The sequence below is a fragment of the Temnothorax longispinosus genome, chromosome 2, assembly GCF_030848805.1.
Source record: "Temnothorax longispinosus isolate EJ_2023e chromosome 2, Tlon_JGU_v1, whole genome shotgun sequence".
Taxonomy (NCBI): Eukaryota; Metazoa; Arthropoda; class Insecta; order Hymenoptera; family Formicidae; genus Temnothorax; species Temnothorax longispinosus.
This window is the reverse complement of record NC_092359.1, coordinates 4,337,986-4,356,007: the sequence shown is the minus strand read 5'-3', so window position 1 is coordinate 4,356,007 and position 18,022 is coordinate 4,337,986. Positions and strand designations below refer to the sequence as shown.

The 18,022-nt window shown below is 31.4% G+C and overlaps 3 protein-coding genes across 11 annotated transcripts; 1 reads left to right on the top strand and 2 right to left on the bottom strand.

The window, feature by feature from the left end:
- Positions 1 to 222: 222 nt before the first annotated feature.
- On the bottom strand, positions 223 to 3,240 carry LOC139808277 (uncharacterized). 8 transcript variants are annotated; one of them, XM_071770075.1, is made up of 4 exons: positions 2,928 to 3,240; positions 2,486 to 2,621; positions 2,253 to 2,402; positions 223 to 1,936 (listed from the first exon to the last, which is right to left on the bottom strand). In XM_071770075.1, the coding sequence occupies exons 2-4, from the start codon at positions 2,546 to 2,548 to the stop codon at positions 398 to 400; spliced, it is 1,752 nt and encodes a 583-aa protein (XP_071626176.1). In that variant the 5' UTR covers positions 2,549 to 2,621; positions 2,928 to 3,240; the 3' UTR covers positions 223 to 397. The 8 variants fall into 8 exon arrangements, with proteins under 8 accessions (XP_071626176.1, XP_071626178.1, XP_071626175.1 ...); XM_071770077.1 differs by having other exon boundaries at positions 2,458 to 2,563; XM_071770074.1 differs by having other exon boundaries at positions 2,486 to 2,563.
- Positions 3,241 to 3,504: 264 nt separating this feature from the next.
- LOC139808306 (chymotrypsin-2-like) lies at positions 3,505 to 11,708 on the top strand. 2 transcript variants are annotated; one of them, XM_071770151.1, is made up of 5 exons: positions 3,505 to 3,783; positions 4,109 to 4,186; positions 4,790 to 5,032; positions 5,752 to 6,003; positions 6,604 to 11,708. In XM_071770151.1, the coding sequence occupies exons 2-5, from the start codon at positions 4,184 to 4,186 to the stop codon at positions 6,772 to 6,774; spliced, it is 669 nt and encodes a 222-aa protein (XP_071626252.1). In that variant the 5' UTR covers positions 3,505 to 3,783; positions 4,109 to 4,183; the 3' UTR covers positions 6,775 to 11,708. The 2 variants fall into 2 exon arrangements, with proteins under 2 accessions (XP_071626252.1, XP_071626251.1); XM_071770150.1 differs by having other exon boundaries at positions 4,719 to 5,032.
- Positions 11,709 to 12,402: 694 nt separating this feature from the next.
- Positions 12,403 to 17,061, bottom strand: LOC139808280 (fatty acyl-CoA reductase 1-like). The gene is made up of 9 exons (XM_071770088.1): positions 16,762 to 17,061; positions 16,263 to 16,511; positions 15,933 to 16,078; positions 15,578 to 15,687; positions 14,915 to 15,107; positions 13,963 to 14,205; positions 13,329 to 13,505; positions 13,102 to 13,182; positions 12,403 to 12,574 (listed from the first exon to the last, which is right to left on the bottom strand). The coding sequence occupies exons 1-9, from the start codon at positions 16,963 to 16,965 to the stop codon at positions 12,484 to 12,486; spliced, it is 1,494 nt and encodes a 497-aa protein (XP_071626189.1). The 5' UTR covers positions 16,966 to 17,061; the 3' UTR covers positions 12,403 to 12,483.
- Between the last annotated feature and the right edge of the window lie 961 nt (positions 17,062 to 18,022).

The following is an 18,022-nucleotide window of genomic DNA, read 5'->3' as shown; positions in this document are numbered from 1 at the left end:
CATTGAACATCTTTTTTCATCACATTTCCAGCTTCATCTTATTTATCTTTTTGTTCTTTTCTTTTATTTTTTAAACCAATGTAGTAATTTATAGATATATATAATACTTTTACGATTAATTCTCAGGTAGCGCATTAAGTGCAATACATGGATTATAAACATTTTAGCAATTTTACTCGTAGGAGCATTACTTTTAGGTAGGAACATTAAGTGACTTAGCAATTTACTTAGAAATTAATTTATTATTTGTCCATACACAGGAAAAAATACGACTTTATCAGACCTATTGGCATATAAAACAGATATAGGTGTAATCATGGAAATATGCTATACAACTACAAACATACGGTGCTCAATGTAAAGAAACAGAAAGCCGTAATAGACTAGATCCGTGTAGTTAGGATATGTGATTTGAGGATAGGTGACTATTCAATGCTGTTTTATGGGCGAATTTTTTCATACAAATAAGACATTCGTGGGTTTTTTCGTTAACGTGCACCAACAAGTGCTTTTTCAACGCCGCTTTGTCTTTAAATATTTTTTGACAAGTACTACATTCACATGGTCTCTCACCGGCGTGTACCAGGATGTGGCTGTTCAACGTGGTCTTCTGCGTGAAAGCTTTGTGACATACGTAACATTCGTATGGTCTGTCGCCGGTGTGACTTAACATATGTTTCTTCAACGACGACTTTTCCTTAAACGTCTTCTGGCAGATGTGACACGCGTGTCGCTTATCGCCCGTGTGTATGATCATGTGCGAATTCAATCGCGTCTTCTCCCTGAACGCCATATCGCACATATTGCACGCAAACGGTTTCTCACCGGTATGTATTAGAGTGTGCCGATTCAGATCCGATTTTCTGGTGAAGATTTTGTCGCAAACCTTGCAATCGTATTGACCGCCGGTATGTAACAACATGTGACTGTTCAAATCCGACTTCCTTGCGCATGCCTTGTGACAGATATGACACTCGTGCGGTTTCTCGCCGGTATGGACCAACATGTGGGAATTCAGTTTAGCCTTCTCTCGAAAAGTCATCAAGCACTCTTTACACTCGTACGGTCTCTCGCCGGTGTGAACCATAGTATGCCTGATCAATTCTGATTTTCTCTTGTACGTTTTCTCACAAATGTTACACGCGTGTGGTTTTTCGCCGCTATGCGCCAACATGTGATTGTTGAGCGCAGTTTTCTGGGCGAACGATCTATGACACAACGTACACTTGAAATGCTTGTTTCCCGTATGGAGCGGTAAGTGCATGTTCAGTTTCGCCTTCTCCTTGAACGCCTCGAAGCAGATCGTACATTTGTAGGGTTTGTCCGCGTTCGTATGGTTGGACATGTGCCGATTCAAATTAATCTTCTCTTTAAACGTCACGTGGCACACGTCACACTCGAAGGGCCTGTCCTCCATCTGCATTATCTGCTCATTCATACCGGCTCGCTTCATAAAAGCCTGCTGCAACGCGTCGCAATCGTACGGTTTATCCAATACGTGCAATTGCATATGGGATCTTAAACTCCATTTATAAGCGAATATTTTTTGACAGATGTTGCACTCTAATGGGCTCATTCCAACATGTATCAACATGTGGGCATGCAGGCTAGCGTTGTCGGCAAAACTTTGTTGACAAACCTCGCATTGATTTCCACTACAGTGCGTCCTTAGATGCGTCACCATCGAATCATTGTTCAGAAACCATTTCTTGCAGATTGAGCATTGGATCTTGTAAAATTTCGCTTGTTGTCCGTTTTGACAGAATCCATGGTGCTTGTCGGAGTCTTGCGTTTGTATGAAGTTTGTATTAGTCAAGCATCGCTGCATCACCCCATCCTCTTTGTCACATAAATTGGTATTCGCTATTTGCGACCAGTTCTGGTGACTGGTTGATTCTCCTTCCAACTCCAACTTCACCTGTAAGAATTTACAGAGCTTTCAGAAAAGATGTGGCGACACGACGCGTGGAATCTGTTTTCTATTGCTGCACTGGCTGCACTAGTTCATACGCTGAAGCGTGAGAAACATATGTACATACATACGAGATTCTCACGCTTCAATGTATATGTACATTTTTTGAACTTAGTGCAGCCAGTGCAGCAATGGAAAATAACCTTATATAGTGTCATAAAAACAAGTCGCGCTTTTATTAAGGATAACGTTACATCTCAAAATTTAGATTCCAAACGGAAGATGGCTATTCGACAAAATTAACAAAAGGATTACGCAGCTATAACCGTTATGTGCTTACCATCTCGTTGGAGAAATCCACCTCATTGTTTTCGATAGGCAAAAACAAGGCGCCCTTCTCGAAAGTGCCTGAGCAAATATCCTCCATGTAGTCGGGATCAAATCTGTCACCTGGTTCCTCCTTAAGCACGACGCTCACAATGTTCTCATCCTTAAAGTAATCGTTACGTTAGACTCTGGGACAGCGCCAGCGGTACGTCGTATACCTGCTGCTGTTTCATACAAAAAGTTTACCATAACCTGACTGTCTATGGCTAATGCATCCATCGGTTCATCTTTCACCTTAAAACCTTCCATTTGCTACACTTCACTCTGAAAGTGAAATCAATTTATTCGCATACATTTTCACAATGCGATCAACACACAGTGTCTAAAGAAAGAAAGAATATATATGTAAATATATATATTATAAAAAAAAAACAAATTCAGGTAAAGAGAGACAAGGAAAAAGCTTTGTACACGATGGGTGCAGCCAGAAGTTATACATATATGAAAAACGTCCTCCCTCCATAACCTCTCTCGGAACGCGGCGAGCGGGTACGGGGAACGGCGGCTCCGCGAGGTCCGTCCCCCGCGGCCTCGCCTGCCGCGTCTCGCGATCGCGAACCTGTTGCCGCGTTCCGGGAGGGTCGGTCCGGAGGCCGCGAGTCGTACATTCCCCCAAGTCGATACTCACAGCATAGGTTACATGGCCCTTCCATGGAGTAGAAAAATATAGGTTGCGCGCGGGGGCCGGACGACGCTCCTTCAACCTGTTCCGCGGCGCCGCTGCTGGGGAGAATCGTACCGCGAACTCGGCGCAGTCGATTACGCCGCGGGCGCGGGCCCGCTCGCCACCTCCTAGATTCCCCTCGGCGCGCCGAACCACCGCGGGTCGTTGGGTCGCAAGGAGACGCGCGAACGCGACGACGAACTCTCAACTCCGCCAACGGGGTAATCGACGAGGCGTCCGAGGCGATGCGCTACGCGTTGGCTCACTTGGCTGGCCGCTGGCGCAGATAACGTAACGTTGCACAAAACGCACGCGCGCGCGCGCGCGCGTCGCATACACGTACACACATGTACAGTATCAGATATGCATGTGTGCGCGTGCGTGCGCGCACACATATGGCGGACCGACCGAGACGACCGAGTCGACCGACGTGCGTCGCATCGCGCGCGCATGTATTGCGCATGTATGTATGTACATATGTACATGCTCGCATACGTCACGCGGTGGTTACGCACACACGCGTACGCCTGTGCGCGCGCACGCACGCCGCACGCATTGCGAGTTGCGAGGCGCTGCGCACGTTTGGCGTTTTGTGCGCGCGTCTGACAATTCGGACAATTTGGCATGCACAAGTTGAATAAATGCGCTCGTACGAGGCAGGTGTTTCTTTTTCAATGTTAGGCGCGCGGTATTCTTGCTTACGAGAAATCTAACTGACGTTCTCCCTCGGAGGAGTGCTTTTTCGCGCGAGACAGAGAGACAGCACGTACGACGGTGTTATAACGAAACCTGTGCAAATACTGCAAATGAGGAGAAACAGGTAAGTTGAAAAACTTGAAAAGAACAAGCAGGAAAACGAAAAGGAATCAGTATATGAGTAAATTTACGGTCGAAACTTTTTATATAGCTGTATTGTATCGATATTGTATCGAGGATAAGACGAGATTGATAATTATTTTCTTTATGTATATATAATTACATTATATATAGTTGTGTAACACACTCTAATTAAATATGACGTACGTTGAGTCATCCGTTAAGTGATTGCATTATTAGCTATATTTTTAATTACACATAAAAATCAGCCAACTTGCGTAAAGATGTTCTTTCTTACCAAATCATCCTTTTATTTCTTTACTTTACAGCATATTTAACCCTAATAATGACGATGGATCTCACCGTCCTATGTTTGGTAATTATTTTCACGTCGGTTGTCATCTATGGTAAGTGAAGAGACATTCATTACGTATTTTATTTTTTTTATCTACGAAGAAAAAAGAGTGCACTTTTAACGTACGTTAAGTGCGAATTCAATTTAACGTAACAACAGTAAAAGAAGAGAACAAAAGAAGGAAAGATAGGAACAGAAAGATAGGAACTATATATGACAAATTGTTGATCTAGCTATATATTGTTTATAAGATGTTAGTTATTTATTATTTATCTGGATATATTTAAAATAGCGGACAGTGTTATTATATATTATTAGATATAAATACATTATCATATATTTTATCAGAAATTTTTGAGAATACAATTTATAAACTTTTTATTTTATCGAACAAAATTATTGCAAAAGAGATAATGTTTTTTAAATGTCACTGCGGATTTTGTGAGAGTTTTTCATCTCACAGTCGCTGAGATCTTAATGAAAGATCTTGCAGTTTATTGATTGGAAACGGGCAGGATCTTTTTGTTTTTTTAATAAAATGCGTCGTGACAAAATATCCTGCACATCCCCTTTTTCCGAAAAAGAGACTCAAGCACTTCGTATACGACGTTTGGTTGGCGGACAGGACGCCGTCGAATCTGAGTTTCCTTATCAGGTGTCCTTAAGATACTACGACTTGCATATCTGCAGTGGCGCGCTTATCAGTGATAGGCACGTCCTGAGTGCGGCGCATTGTGTATGTGGCTTGATAGATGAACCCTCTGAGGAACTTAGTGCGCGCACTGGCAGCATTAACTTGAAAGAGGGTGAAAGACACGCTGTCAAAGATGTCAAATGCCATCCCGATTACGTGTATGGCTCTGAGATGTCTTGGACGGCCGATCTAGTTGTAATCACGGTGAGACAGGCTTCCCTTTTATACCTTTGACAATTGCTCTAAGTTTATACATATAATTGTTTTATTGAATTATAAATTTCAATTATTTTGTGCGAAAGAAATTTTTTATTACAGAGCAACTTCAACAAATTGCCCTGAACAAATTTTTGAAAACATTAGCATTATAGATTAATATACCCATTTTAGTTATAAATAGTTAATATTTCATGAATTTTAATTATATTATTATATAGAAACATAATAATATTCAACATAGTAATATTCTTAGCGCAACTTTTATCTATATTTCTTCTTTTTGTTTTTTATATGAATTTAATTTTTTAGAAATTATAATTAAAGATACTAATATTTGTTTCCTTTATGATGAGTAAGTATTTTTATGATAAAAATCTTTAACATTATCACGCGCGGAGATCGAATTTAGCTGTTTGGCATAAAGAACATGTAACTGTCCAGAGAATTTAAGATTATTCCTGATAGATGGTATACACCAGCGGAAACTTAATATAATTAATAGAAAAATTAATGTTCTTGTCAAAAACAAATTGTGGCGGTACTCGGAAAAGTATCCCTGATGCATTAAAATTCAAAGAACGCTTTTTATTTTTATGTTATGTTAAATAAAATATATTTAGTAAAATATAGTTTATCTTTCGTAAACTATTCTTCAGAGTAAATTAGAAACTTTGTACATATTTGTGATATGTTGATGCTTTCAGCTTGTTAAAGAAATTTGCACATCACCTTCTCAATCGCCAATTGCTTTAGCAACGTGCGATGCATTCGTAGGACGACACGCTGTTATCAGCGGGTGGGGTCGTGTTCATTCATTTAGTTGGTTATCTCGAAACTTGAAAAAACTTTTGGTGCCAATTATCGACAATGACGTGTGTCAGGCCTATTACAATAACACTACTATTCTCAGTTCTCAAATTTGTACATTTGAAAGGATAGGTATCGGCGCTTGTAAGGTAAATACTTATAAGAAATATGTTACTTTCGTTATTATTGCATTTTGAAATTCACGCGCAAGTTACATTGAAAACTTGATCTTTTACGAAATCTAAATTATTTAATTAATTATTATTTGTATATACAACAATAAAGTATAGGATAATAAATTATAGGATATAATAGATTATATAATATAATAGGATTTTATACAATGAAAGTTTTGCGTATGTGTTATCATCAATAATTTCTGAATATGTGTATTTTAAATTTTGTTAAAATGTCTAAAGTTTTTATTTTTATCTCTAATTTTATCACATAGAAGGATTCAAATAATAACGAAAGGTGTAATACTTTTACGAAATACTTTTATTATTTAGGAATATCACATAAAAATGATGCACTTTATTAAAACGTCACAATTTTGTAGTTATAGATTAATTTTAAAAGGAGAAGAGTTATTTTTTATATAATTTTTTGGCTAATTTACTTCGATTATTTCAACGCTGTACAATTTTATAAATACATTTTTAAGTAAAAGACGATTTCTTTTTCAATACACTTTGCATTCAAACATTAATTTTATTAAAATGCCGATTGAGATTAATATTATTCGACAGGGCGACAGTGGCAGTCCTTTGGTATATAATGGTACACTGATAGGTATATTCTCATGGACAAAACCCTGCGCACTTGGTTTTCCGGATGTTTTTATTAGAGTAAGCCACTTTACGGATTTTATTGAAAAAGTCATACAAGATGATGAAGTAATCAGTAATAGTAAAATGTAATTGATTGAGTATAATAAACGTTTTTGAAAAAATAAATGTTTCTTCGACAATTTTTATTGCACAGATATTGCACGTATTACATATGTGCAAGTGTGTGTATTTATATATTTAACTAACGAAGTCTGATATCTCTAATTAAGTCTCTAATTAATGTTTAATTAATAATTTATTTTTAGTATATAATTTTGTATTTACTAAAATAATAATAATAATAAGATAAGCTGAAGCATTCTTAGAAAGAAGGCGGCTATTATGTATTATATAATAGACATCGTAAACGTATACAAAATATCTTTTATAGTCGGTTGGCAGTTATCGCCTCCTGCAACGTGCCGAATGTATACTTATATACGATCATGTCTCCGTTGCATTTATGTATACATGTTATATAATTTCAATGTTTTTAATAGCGATTCTGTTTGATCCTCACTCTACTATTTTACACACATGGTTTTAAATTGGCTTTTGGTATTTTAATTCCACTTCAATTTTCTATTTACAATTAGTTTAACATTGATTCTATAGTGCATATTATGCGTCATCGTAATTAGGATAGGTCCCATTTGTAGATTCTGCTACAATTTATTTAATTTAATCCTAATTTTTAATAAGTTTTATAATTAGCAACAAATGCGCGTATTACTTTTAAATAATTGACAGCAGAACCAAAATCTTTCGAAGTTATTCATAAGCAGCTTTAAATACTTCTTGGTAGACTTAATTAATTTTGATAAATAAGCTATCACGGTAGATAAAATATTAAAAGTTTATTTAGAAAATAAAATTTAAATTGTTTTAATCAATATAGTATTTTTGTAAATTAAATTATTACCAGAGGGACAAAGTGCTGCGCATATAATTAGTTTTCTTGATGTTTTAATAGAGTTATTTGATTCATAAATGTCGACCAAATTGTGTAAAATTAACTATTATTTACATAAAATAATATTTGATGCTTGACATTAAAATATAATTGAATGTAACTAAAAATTAATTGAAAAATTAGCATTATCAAAAAAGAACATTTACAGAAAATACATTATATTATAATATCCTATTCTCTAAAAAGATTAGAGTATTCGTTGAGGATTGCACGTTCCCTTGCTAGCTACATACTTTTTTCTAGTGCCATTACTGCGTATCAATATTTCGAGTTTAAAGCAATTGGTATGGACATAACCATGATGTAAATTAATACAGAATGATGTTCACGATCGAATTTATTTATTTAAGAGTTAACCAAAGTCATATTTGTATTTATGTACGATAATAACAAAATAACGATAAGAATACCTGCAGATATCTTTCATCTTAGGGTAACAACGATATTGAAAATGTCTTCCAACGACAATAGATTCGGTATAAATAGAAGATCTGTAAATATATGATCTATGCCTTTTGGTTAGGATATTGGCCGTTTGGCGGCTATTATTTTAAATTGTATATGAATTTAGAAGTTAATAACTATAAAAGTTACGTTATATAAATCTTGTATTGAGATTCATATTTAAGATTTAAGATTTCTATCCTAAGAATTAAATCTAAAAAGTTTGTTGAAACATGGGAAAAATTTATTATTAAATTCAACAGCATCGATTTTCGGAAAATGAAATTAAGAATATGAGTGTATCGCTTCTCGATAGCTCTTGTATTCATTACGATTTTGTTATAAGGATTTGTCGCGTCGTAGATTGTACTCGGACCCTTTTTATCGAAAAAGGGATCCGATGCAGACTGATATTGGTCAGGAAAGCCGTTTCCTGTATATGCGCCCTTTTATCAAGATCATGCTTAGTTGCGATTAAACTTAAGTGACCGTCGAGTATAATTGGACTTGGTTCTCCAATAATCTTTAATCGCAAGTCTGCTTGATCTTATTTTCCCTTTATGTCAATATGGTGTAATTTATAGAATTATAAGGCCAGTATTTGTAGAATATTCATTGAATTATTCACTGAGAAATATTTACTGCTATACATTTGGTTTAACGCTGTACTTGTGTTGACCACATGTTATATAAATAGCCTTAATATTTACTTCGTGTTTCACAATATTCTATTAGGTAATAAGTATATACATAATATTAGTACATACAATTCCGTTTATATGAGTTAGACTTAATAGGATAACTCTAGGGAAATAAAGGATGTGGTGCAGGCTTAGCAGCTTGAAGCTCACTGAATCAATAACGTTAACTGCTTTTTTGCAAAAGATCTTTTTTTTTAATATTATTCACATAATACGATATAATTTTAAATACGCAAAATTTTCTTATAAGTTTATCATATTTTTTTACATTTTTAGAATTATATAACGCAATGTCTATAATTCTTATCATTTTGTTGCGAATTTTAAAGGTACATTCTAAAATCTTTCAAAATGATTAACGTTGATAAGCAATTTCAAATATTTATCATTAGAAATGTGTTTTTCTATATTAAATAATGCATTATTAATAGAATTGCTTTCATAATTCGCGCGATAATATTAGATGAGAAAAGAATATTTGTATCATTAAGTTTAATTAAAGAACAGAACGATAAACTATATTAAAAATTGAAATAATATCAATTTTTATTGAATATAACTTTTGAAGATTTTAAGACTTAAATCTGGTAGGGAAGAATGTTTTTTATTAAAGGTGTTTATGATCTGAAGATTCGTTTAAAAGATGATATACATATAAGTACATATAGATTGACTAAATAGATTCCTTGAAATCCTTTCCTTCCTGCCTTTGTTACAAAAATTCAATATAATCTTTAGCTTCATTTGTCTATATAACGAAAAGGATAAACTTAACGTTAAACAAATAATATTATAAAATATGAATAGAATATATGAACTTCATCTATTAATATACCTTTATACAACAATAATACAACAATAAAGTTAAATGGGAAATTAATTTATTACGGTTTATTTTTGACTCATGTAAAAATTGAGCTATATAATATATATTCGAAACGTTTCGTATACTTAACTATATTTTTCCGTTTAATATTATATGATTTTATCATTATATGATGATTTTATCATTTGATATCACATTGCTATTTTATAATAAAATTAAAATAGTTATTGTTAATCTTATAATTCAAATTTATTCAAATTTATAAAGAATAATAAGGTATTCGAATTTCACGACTTCCGTTATACGATCAATATCAATTCGATGCGTCTAAAAGAGTTATAGAAGTAATTAAACTCAGCTACTCGCTTTGTCTATTTTACTTTTAGAAAAGGGCGAAAGGATGCGACACTTTTAAACTTATTCCTGATATTGATACAATGTAGAACTCATAACTGTCACGCACTTTAGTTCGACTATTGATCACTTAGCGGCTCTCATCTTGTACTTTATAACAATTAATAAGGAAAATTATGTTATACTCGTATTAGGATTCATATTGATATTTAAAATCCAAGTCAGGAATTTTGCAAGTGATTGCATAACTCAAATTTTTCAAGGTTATCTGATGTGAAATATTTATTATTATGTCTAATTTTTTGATGCAAGTGTCTCTCCAGTTCTCGATAGTGATTGTTTTTAGTACAATTTCTATGTAAGGATGGAGTGTAAATTGTTATTTCGGATTCTAAGCAAGGATCTGATAGTCTGATACTGTTTGAGGAAGCTTTTGTTATGAGGAACACCAGTCCCGTCCCAATCTTGTCTTATTGTTAGTTGCGAATGATTTTAATTGTAATTGAATATAGGAGTAATATATACAGAGAGAAAATGAGAGAGATGGAATAACGCGCGTCTTTTTCTATATAATATCAAAGAAGACGAGGCTTTTTCTCTTTCTATTAATTGTAAGTGCATAATTAAACAAGAAATACATTTGATTTATTATTGTCCTTAGTGCTGTCCTTACGCTTCCAATAAGAGCAATAAGAACGGTATTTATATTATATACACATATCTATATTATAGCATATGGATTCAAAATTGTGCATTGATCTTACTTATATATTTGATCTCAGTTGTCTCTAATCACAATTCTACTTGATCTTAGCTATATTTCATATCAACATCGCTCTGTATGTTTTCCAATTGTCTTTTCATGTTACCGCGTTATTTCAATTCTACGTAGCTTAAGTTTGTACAGTTTTGTGTAACTTAAGATTACAGCTGAAGATACCAAAGAAAACATAGTGTGTTACTGACAAAAAAAGGGGAGGTAATAGATTTATTTGCAACAGCAATTTATCTGATTTAATCCCTAACGTTTAACAGTGACTATAAGACAGATATAGATTCATATGTAAATTCACATTATATTCATTTCATATGTATATACGATGCATACACATCATGGTAGAAAATATAATATAATAATGTAATAGAAAGTATAATAGTATAATAGTATAACAGAAAACATTTAGGGTCATCCAGGAGCGCAACCGCTCACTGAGCCGCTAAGTAGCAATTGAATATGATTGGTTTTTACCTTTGGATCCAACTAATCACACTTAATTGCTACTTAGCGGCTTAGTGAGCGGTCGTGCTCCTGGATCCACCCAAATGTCACACGTCACATTGTAAAATATAAGTTAATAGTTTGCTTGTTTCAGTGTATTAAATATATAGAGAGTATAAATGTACAATGTAAATATACATATAATATAGTATAAATGTATTTAAAGTAAATGTATTTTAAGTAAAAAGCTAAAGAGATTGTGGTTTAGGTGTGTAAGCTTGAAGTGCACTGTGCTCACCAAACCAGTAACGTTGACTATCCATTTTGCAAAAACAATGTATTTATTGTAGGTTCAACATTAGTTATAATAATTGAAGCATATTTTAATAAACTCACCTATACTTTAATTAAATCACAATTCTTTTATGAGTTTTATAGTTGTCCACAAAACTTTTAGACTATTTTATTTTTAAATAGAGTACAGCAAGACGCTCCGAAATTTTTGAAAACTATCGATGCTGATGATAAGCAGTTTTAAATACTTATTGGTATAATTGTATATTAAAATTATATTATATTCTAAGATTGAAAAAATATTTACACAAGAAACAATGCGCTCTTATGCTTTCTAGAAAGTTATTTTTAAATATTTTATTATATTTCTTATAAATTACTAATATAGGAACTATTTCAGCTTCTTGAAAAACTTTGTATTTCTACTTTTTAATGGAAAGGATTTCTATTTTTAGAAGAAAAAATTTTTATTGTTTCATAATTTTGATGATTTAATTTCTTAAAAATATTTTCCACAGTTATAATTAAACCATTTGCGTATGTGATTTAAACTTTTTTACGTTTGAGTAAAGTTTTGAACATATTTATACTCATAAATTGAATATATGAGAAACGTAACGTAAAGTATCAATACTTTATTGTTATACGTTGATCTGCATATAAGCTTATATATAGTTTTTTTTATAAATACGATATATTACAAATAATTATTGCATTATTATAGACAACACGCTTATTACGTGTATATGTGCATAACCGTAATTTATTGTTTATATTTTACTAATTTACTTCTATGCAAATTATTTGATTTTTTCTAAGCATATATATAATGCTTAAACGCTTAAACGATAAATATTAAAATATCCCCATTATTTTGAAAATATGATTAAAAAAAAAAAAAAAAAAAAAACTGTGCTCGATAATCAAAGCCATATATAGATTTAATTATTATAAACTGTAGTTCACTAAACATAGGTAATCAGCTATTTTACAATGTATAAGAGTAGATCCACTTAAACATTATCCACAATACGCCAATAGAGATGACAGTTTCCACTATTGTGACGAACAGATGCACTCTGAAAATAGAATAAATGCAAATATGTTATACATGTCTCAGCTACTTCGATTATGCCTCTTAAATAAAAAATTGTATAAAACTTATTTTGCTATTTAAAATGTATCAATGAATTTATAACAATATCTTTATTCTTTTTTTTTCAGACGTTTTCTGAATTATTTATGTCATGCAATACACGTCGACAGCAATACGTATTTTTTGATAAATATTTTACTGTATAACCTAATTATTTAAAATGTCTTACTCTATGTCTAATGCCAAGATAATAAATCTAAAATCTAAGATAATTAATTAAACTTGTAATAAAAATTTTGAAATTTTAAACATTTATTAAATATTTATTTAAAATGTGATTGCCAAAATTATTTTTTTATACACTAGATTTGTTTCATCCGTTAGTCCCCGAAAAAGTAATCGAACGTTTAACTTCCATTGCTATTTATATTATGTTATCTAATAAGAGCCGATTTTTTAAATACGCAAATATAAGTAAACGATAATAACTTATTCATAACCTACTAATACCTTTTACTATGTGCCTTGGCTGCATCCAATCGATTTAAGTCTTCATGAAGAAGAAATTGTTTTGCACCAATGATACCATTCCTATATATATTGTAAGACAAAACATTTAGGGCCAATTTCACCAACCACGGTTAGCTTAACCGTGGTTGGTGAAATTGGCCCTTAATGTGACTTTAAGTTGTCTTCATTGTGAACATTATTTAGAATAAAAAATATAATACACTTACTTGTAATATTCTCTAAAATCAACGTCGGAATAATCAAAAGAAAACATATCCCTGTTATCAGGTGGTATCGAGGACATCACAGCCAACTCATTTGTATTACTGAATTTCCATTCATGGAACGAAAAATAACTCACAGCACGATTGACCACGTACAGTTTTCTCTGCAGTCTTACTAGCCTAATTTGCATGTTACTCATTAAAATAAAAGTTTAATTATAATGATACGGAATCAACTATATTACTGAATCTGTAGATTCAGAATTCGCAAGTGCAATAAAATAGATAGAAACCCGAGTAGAAATTTTATCAGGCATGCCTGATAAAATTTCTACTCGGGAAGAATATGTACGTTTTATAGATATATATTGGTATGCACAAAAAAGTTTTTTCTAAATATGTAGAAGAGATAAATAGATGAAGAGAAGAAATAAACGCAAAATGTGATATTCTATATTAATCTATAATAGAAACAATCTTTTTATTGAAAACAACATATTGTTTCAATATGCGGAATAGCTAAATCTTGCTGATTGAATTAAATACATGCAGAAATAATTTGCATTTGCTAAACTAGATAAATATTTAATCTTAACTAGATAAAATATTAATTAATATTAATATTTTATTTACTTACATAGGTCGACGTCCTGAGAAATATAAAATCAGATCTGCTAATATAGCTGGCAGAATATGCAATAATATCGTTAATATGTAGAACAGTATAAAATTATCGGTCAATATTGTATTAGGAATCCAAACAATTCCTTCCAAAGGCACTTCATTTGTGACACTAAATAACAATTTTATACCATCTTCAAATGTCACGTATTTCTGATCTGTGCAGTTTAAGACAAAAGGTGTGGGACTTGCTGTAAAGCTAAACATAATTATGTATTAATATTAATAAACTAAGAAATAAATAATAATAGGTTTACAATTTACACAAAATTTTGTATAATCTGTATTAAGTGCAGAAATAAGATAATATAGATAATGTAAATTGCAGATAATAAGAAAGTAATTTCCGAAATTTCAAATCATGCAATCATATAAAATATCATTAAAAAGTATTAATTATTTAATATTTTGGTGAATTAAGTATCGAAAACATAATAAATACATAATACATAAGAAAGAATGCATAAGAAAACCGTTTTTAAATTATCTAAAACATGTTAGTTTTATTTTGAGGGAAAGATGTAGATAAATTTATCCAAAAACGAGTTTCCAATCTTGTAAATACAATTTCTTTGATGCAAATTAAAAATACTACAATGAACATATGGCTGACAAGAATAATCTGAATAGAGGTCGAAATTCTTATTACTAATTAATATTGAGTAAAGCTTATATTTTTGATAATTATGTACTGTGACTATTGCATGATACTAACGTCTACACTTAAAGGCTTATACTTGACTAAGCACTCTTCCTTATATGTAACAAAATGGGTTAAATAAAATATATAAATGTATACGATATTGTATATTGTAAACATTGATATAATTTCAAATAGAGAAAAGAAGCTTTCGTATTTATAATTAATATAGTTAAAGATGCATGCTTATATACGTTGATGGTCATACGTGGTTAATCCTAGCTTCCAAGTTACAACTATTATAGCTTTGATGACAATATCTACTGGTACTGTGTCTTCGTTAACGGATTTATTGCAACAGGCTACTCGTATTAATCCTTTTCCGCCACCAATGAAAAGTCCTATTGGACCATAAATATTATCTATCCATCCTGGCATTGGTTCTTTTAGCGATGGCATCACTAAAATATGAAATAAATTTGTTAAGCTAATATTAGTATGTTATTGTTATATTCTAGTAATATTATCAAGTTTGCCCATACATTATCAACCAAAATGAAAAAAGAAGAGTTATAGAGTTATATAAACATATGTTGTAGAATTCTATACATGTGTTCAGTTTTTGGTTACTTTAATTTCTCGTAAGAAATGTCAACCATGTTAATTTATTTAGTAATAAAAATTGTTGTAAAAGACATATTTGACAAACTAAATAAATACAAACAAAAGTAAATGAATTTTTAAAATAATTTCTTTCTATTTATACTTTTAATGCTTTTATCATCTTTACAAGAAATTATATTCTACCGGTAGAAGTATTATATTTAAAAACAATGTAACATAAAATGAAGATACAAATATTCCGCATACTCCATAACAACTTATTTTAAGATTTATTTCTATATTAAATATTAAAAGAAAAGCTATGTACCAAAGGAAGGTCTTACGATTGCGCAAGGCAAAGAGGAAGAATAATCCTGTATCACATTTTCCGCTAGATTTTTCGAAAATATATACGTGTTGGGTGCGTAATCCAAACATCTATACATATATTCAAGTGTGCACAAAATTAAAAATTTGAATATTATTAGAATATGTATATCTGAATAAAAGAATAGTTTTAAAAAGACAAGTAGCTATAAAGATAACTATAATAATATAATAACAAATATATAATTTAAAAATATAATAATATAATTAATATAATATAATAATAAAATAATAGTTAAAAAAGAACACATCTAACTGCATAAAATTTTTTAACACGATTACAGTTTATAGCTTACTTAGCTGTAAAAATGTTTAAAGTATGCTCATCCAATGACTCGGCCATATCTATCATCTTCCGCCAATCAGCTATAGGTGGGTACACTTTTTCTTCAATAAATGGATTATTCACGTGTGTGAATGCTGTACTGACATACACTAATGCCTTTAATAAGAAAGAGGAATTTTTTTCCATAAAAATTTGTATAATAACAAGGTATTAGGGAAAAAATTTGTGATTGAGATATGTATGTGACATAATTGCGTAAAATATATTACATAATACAATGAATTATTTATGAATACAAATGCATGATCTCTGTTACTTTTTTTAAGTAAAAATTACTTACTTTTAAATTCTTCATACTTTGAGCTATAATACAGATGTCTCTTGTTGCTCTAGTGTTGGAAAATATAGCACACTTTAAACTGTTATTAAATTTTACATTTGCCGCTGCATGGATTATTATAGTCACTCTTTCAACTAGTATTTGTCTGTCCGCAGTCGACAAACCTAATCCTTTTTCACCAACATCGCCGGATATCGGAATTAATTTCTCAAAATTAGAAGCTCGCTCATCACGTAGTTTCTCATATAACTAGAACGAAAAAACATTATAATTTATAAAAACGTTTCTTTTACAATAATAATTCTATACATATTTTTAATAAATGTACAATATTATAGAGTAAAATGGTTAATGGCATTTACAATTGCAATGACATTGACATTTACAAAAAAAAATATTTTTACTAAACATTTAAATATAATAATATGTATCTTAAAATCTTACAAATACTATAAAAGTGCATTTTTACAAAAAGTTCCACTTTCTATATATAACTTACCGGTAAATCTAATATTTTTTCCAGCCTTTGATTAATACTTAATCCTTTTTTCGGACGCATCAACAGAAATATTTCTCGCACATCTGGACAAGATCGCAATATTTTTTCAATAAATACTTTACCCAGAAATCCTGTCGCACCTGTCAAAAATATACTTTGTCCAGCGTAAAATGCAGGAATCGAATTGGCCGAATCAATTGTCATCTTATTTATTAGTTTTAAAACGAAGTTAATGTGAGCGATAACAACTTAGAAATACAGCACTTAGGTATTGAAGCACTTGGAATCGTTGTTACCTTTCTTCTGTCAATGTCTAAACATGCGACTAAAGTTTGCATAAATTTTTTATAATTCATGATTTAAGAAGGAAATGATGTGCAGGAATATGTAATGAGGTTAAAAGAGCAAGCAAAATGTTCCGTTGCGTGCTCAACTTTGTTCACGAGAAGCCTGAACTTTGCTCATGAGAAGCTTCAAGCCGCGGAACGCAGCGCAATAATACTATTATATATTGCATGTATTGCGTACTTCCTCTTTCAATCTTACGTCATTTTTTGCATCATTTCCTGTTTTCTAGAGCACAAATAGTTCTAGAGATTTGATTGGCTATAAAACGATTATAATTCTATTTGTTCATAGGAAATAAGCATGTATAATTTACAATTAGTATATATAATCGTTTATTCGAACTCTACTTATCTCTATCTATTGATATGGTAAAAGTGGAAACGATTCCAAATGTTCAGTGTCTATCTTCTGCATTGAATGATTATTAATTGTTCATGTTAGCTTTGTTTTAAAAGTAATGAAGATGACAACTGATTCGGCCCAGTCAATTTTTACATTTTACTCTACGCTAATTGTCAGTAATTTTGGAGGCAATTATAATATAAAATGTAAAGAAATGGCAATTATTTTAATATTTAATGTCAGTATTGCAATGTTAAGAAGATTAAATATAATTAGATAGTGAAATAAATTGATAATCGAAGTTTATTCTAATATACATAAATGAGAATAAACATAGGCCCGATGTAAACGTATTTATTACGTTATGTAATTTAATCGATACAAATAGCAGTATATCTCTAAATGATGACCTGATGTACGCAAGTAGATTGTGTACTGATAAAAATATTAAGACATAAAATAATTTTTGATATATTAAATTTTCTATTAGTGCTAAGACCAGATAAATTGTAATTCTGTATACACTTATAATAATATTATGTTAAACATATATTTAAAATAAATGCTGTTA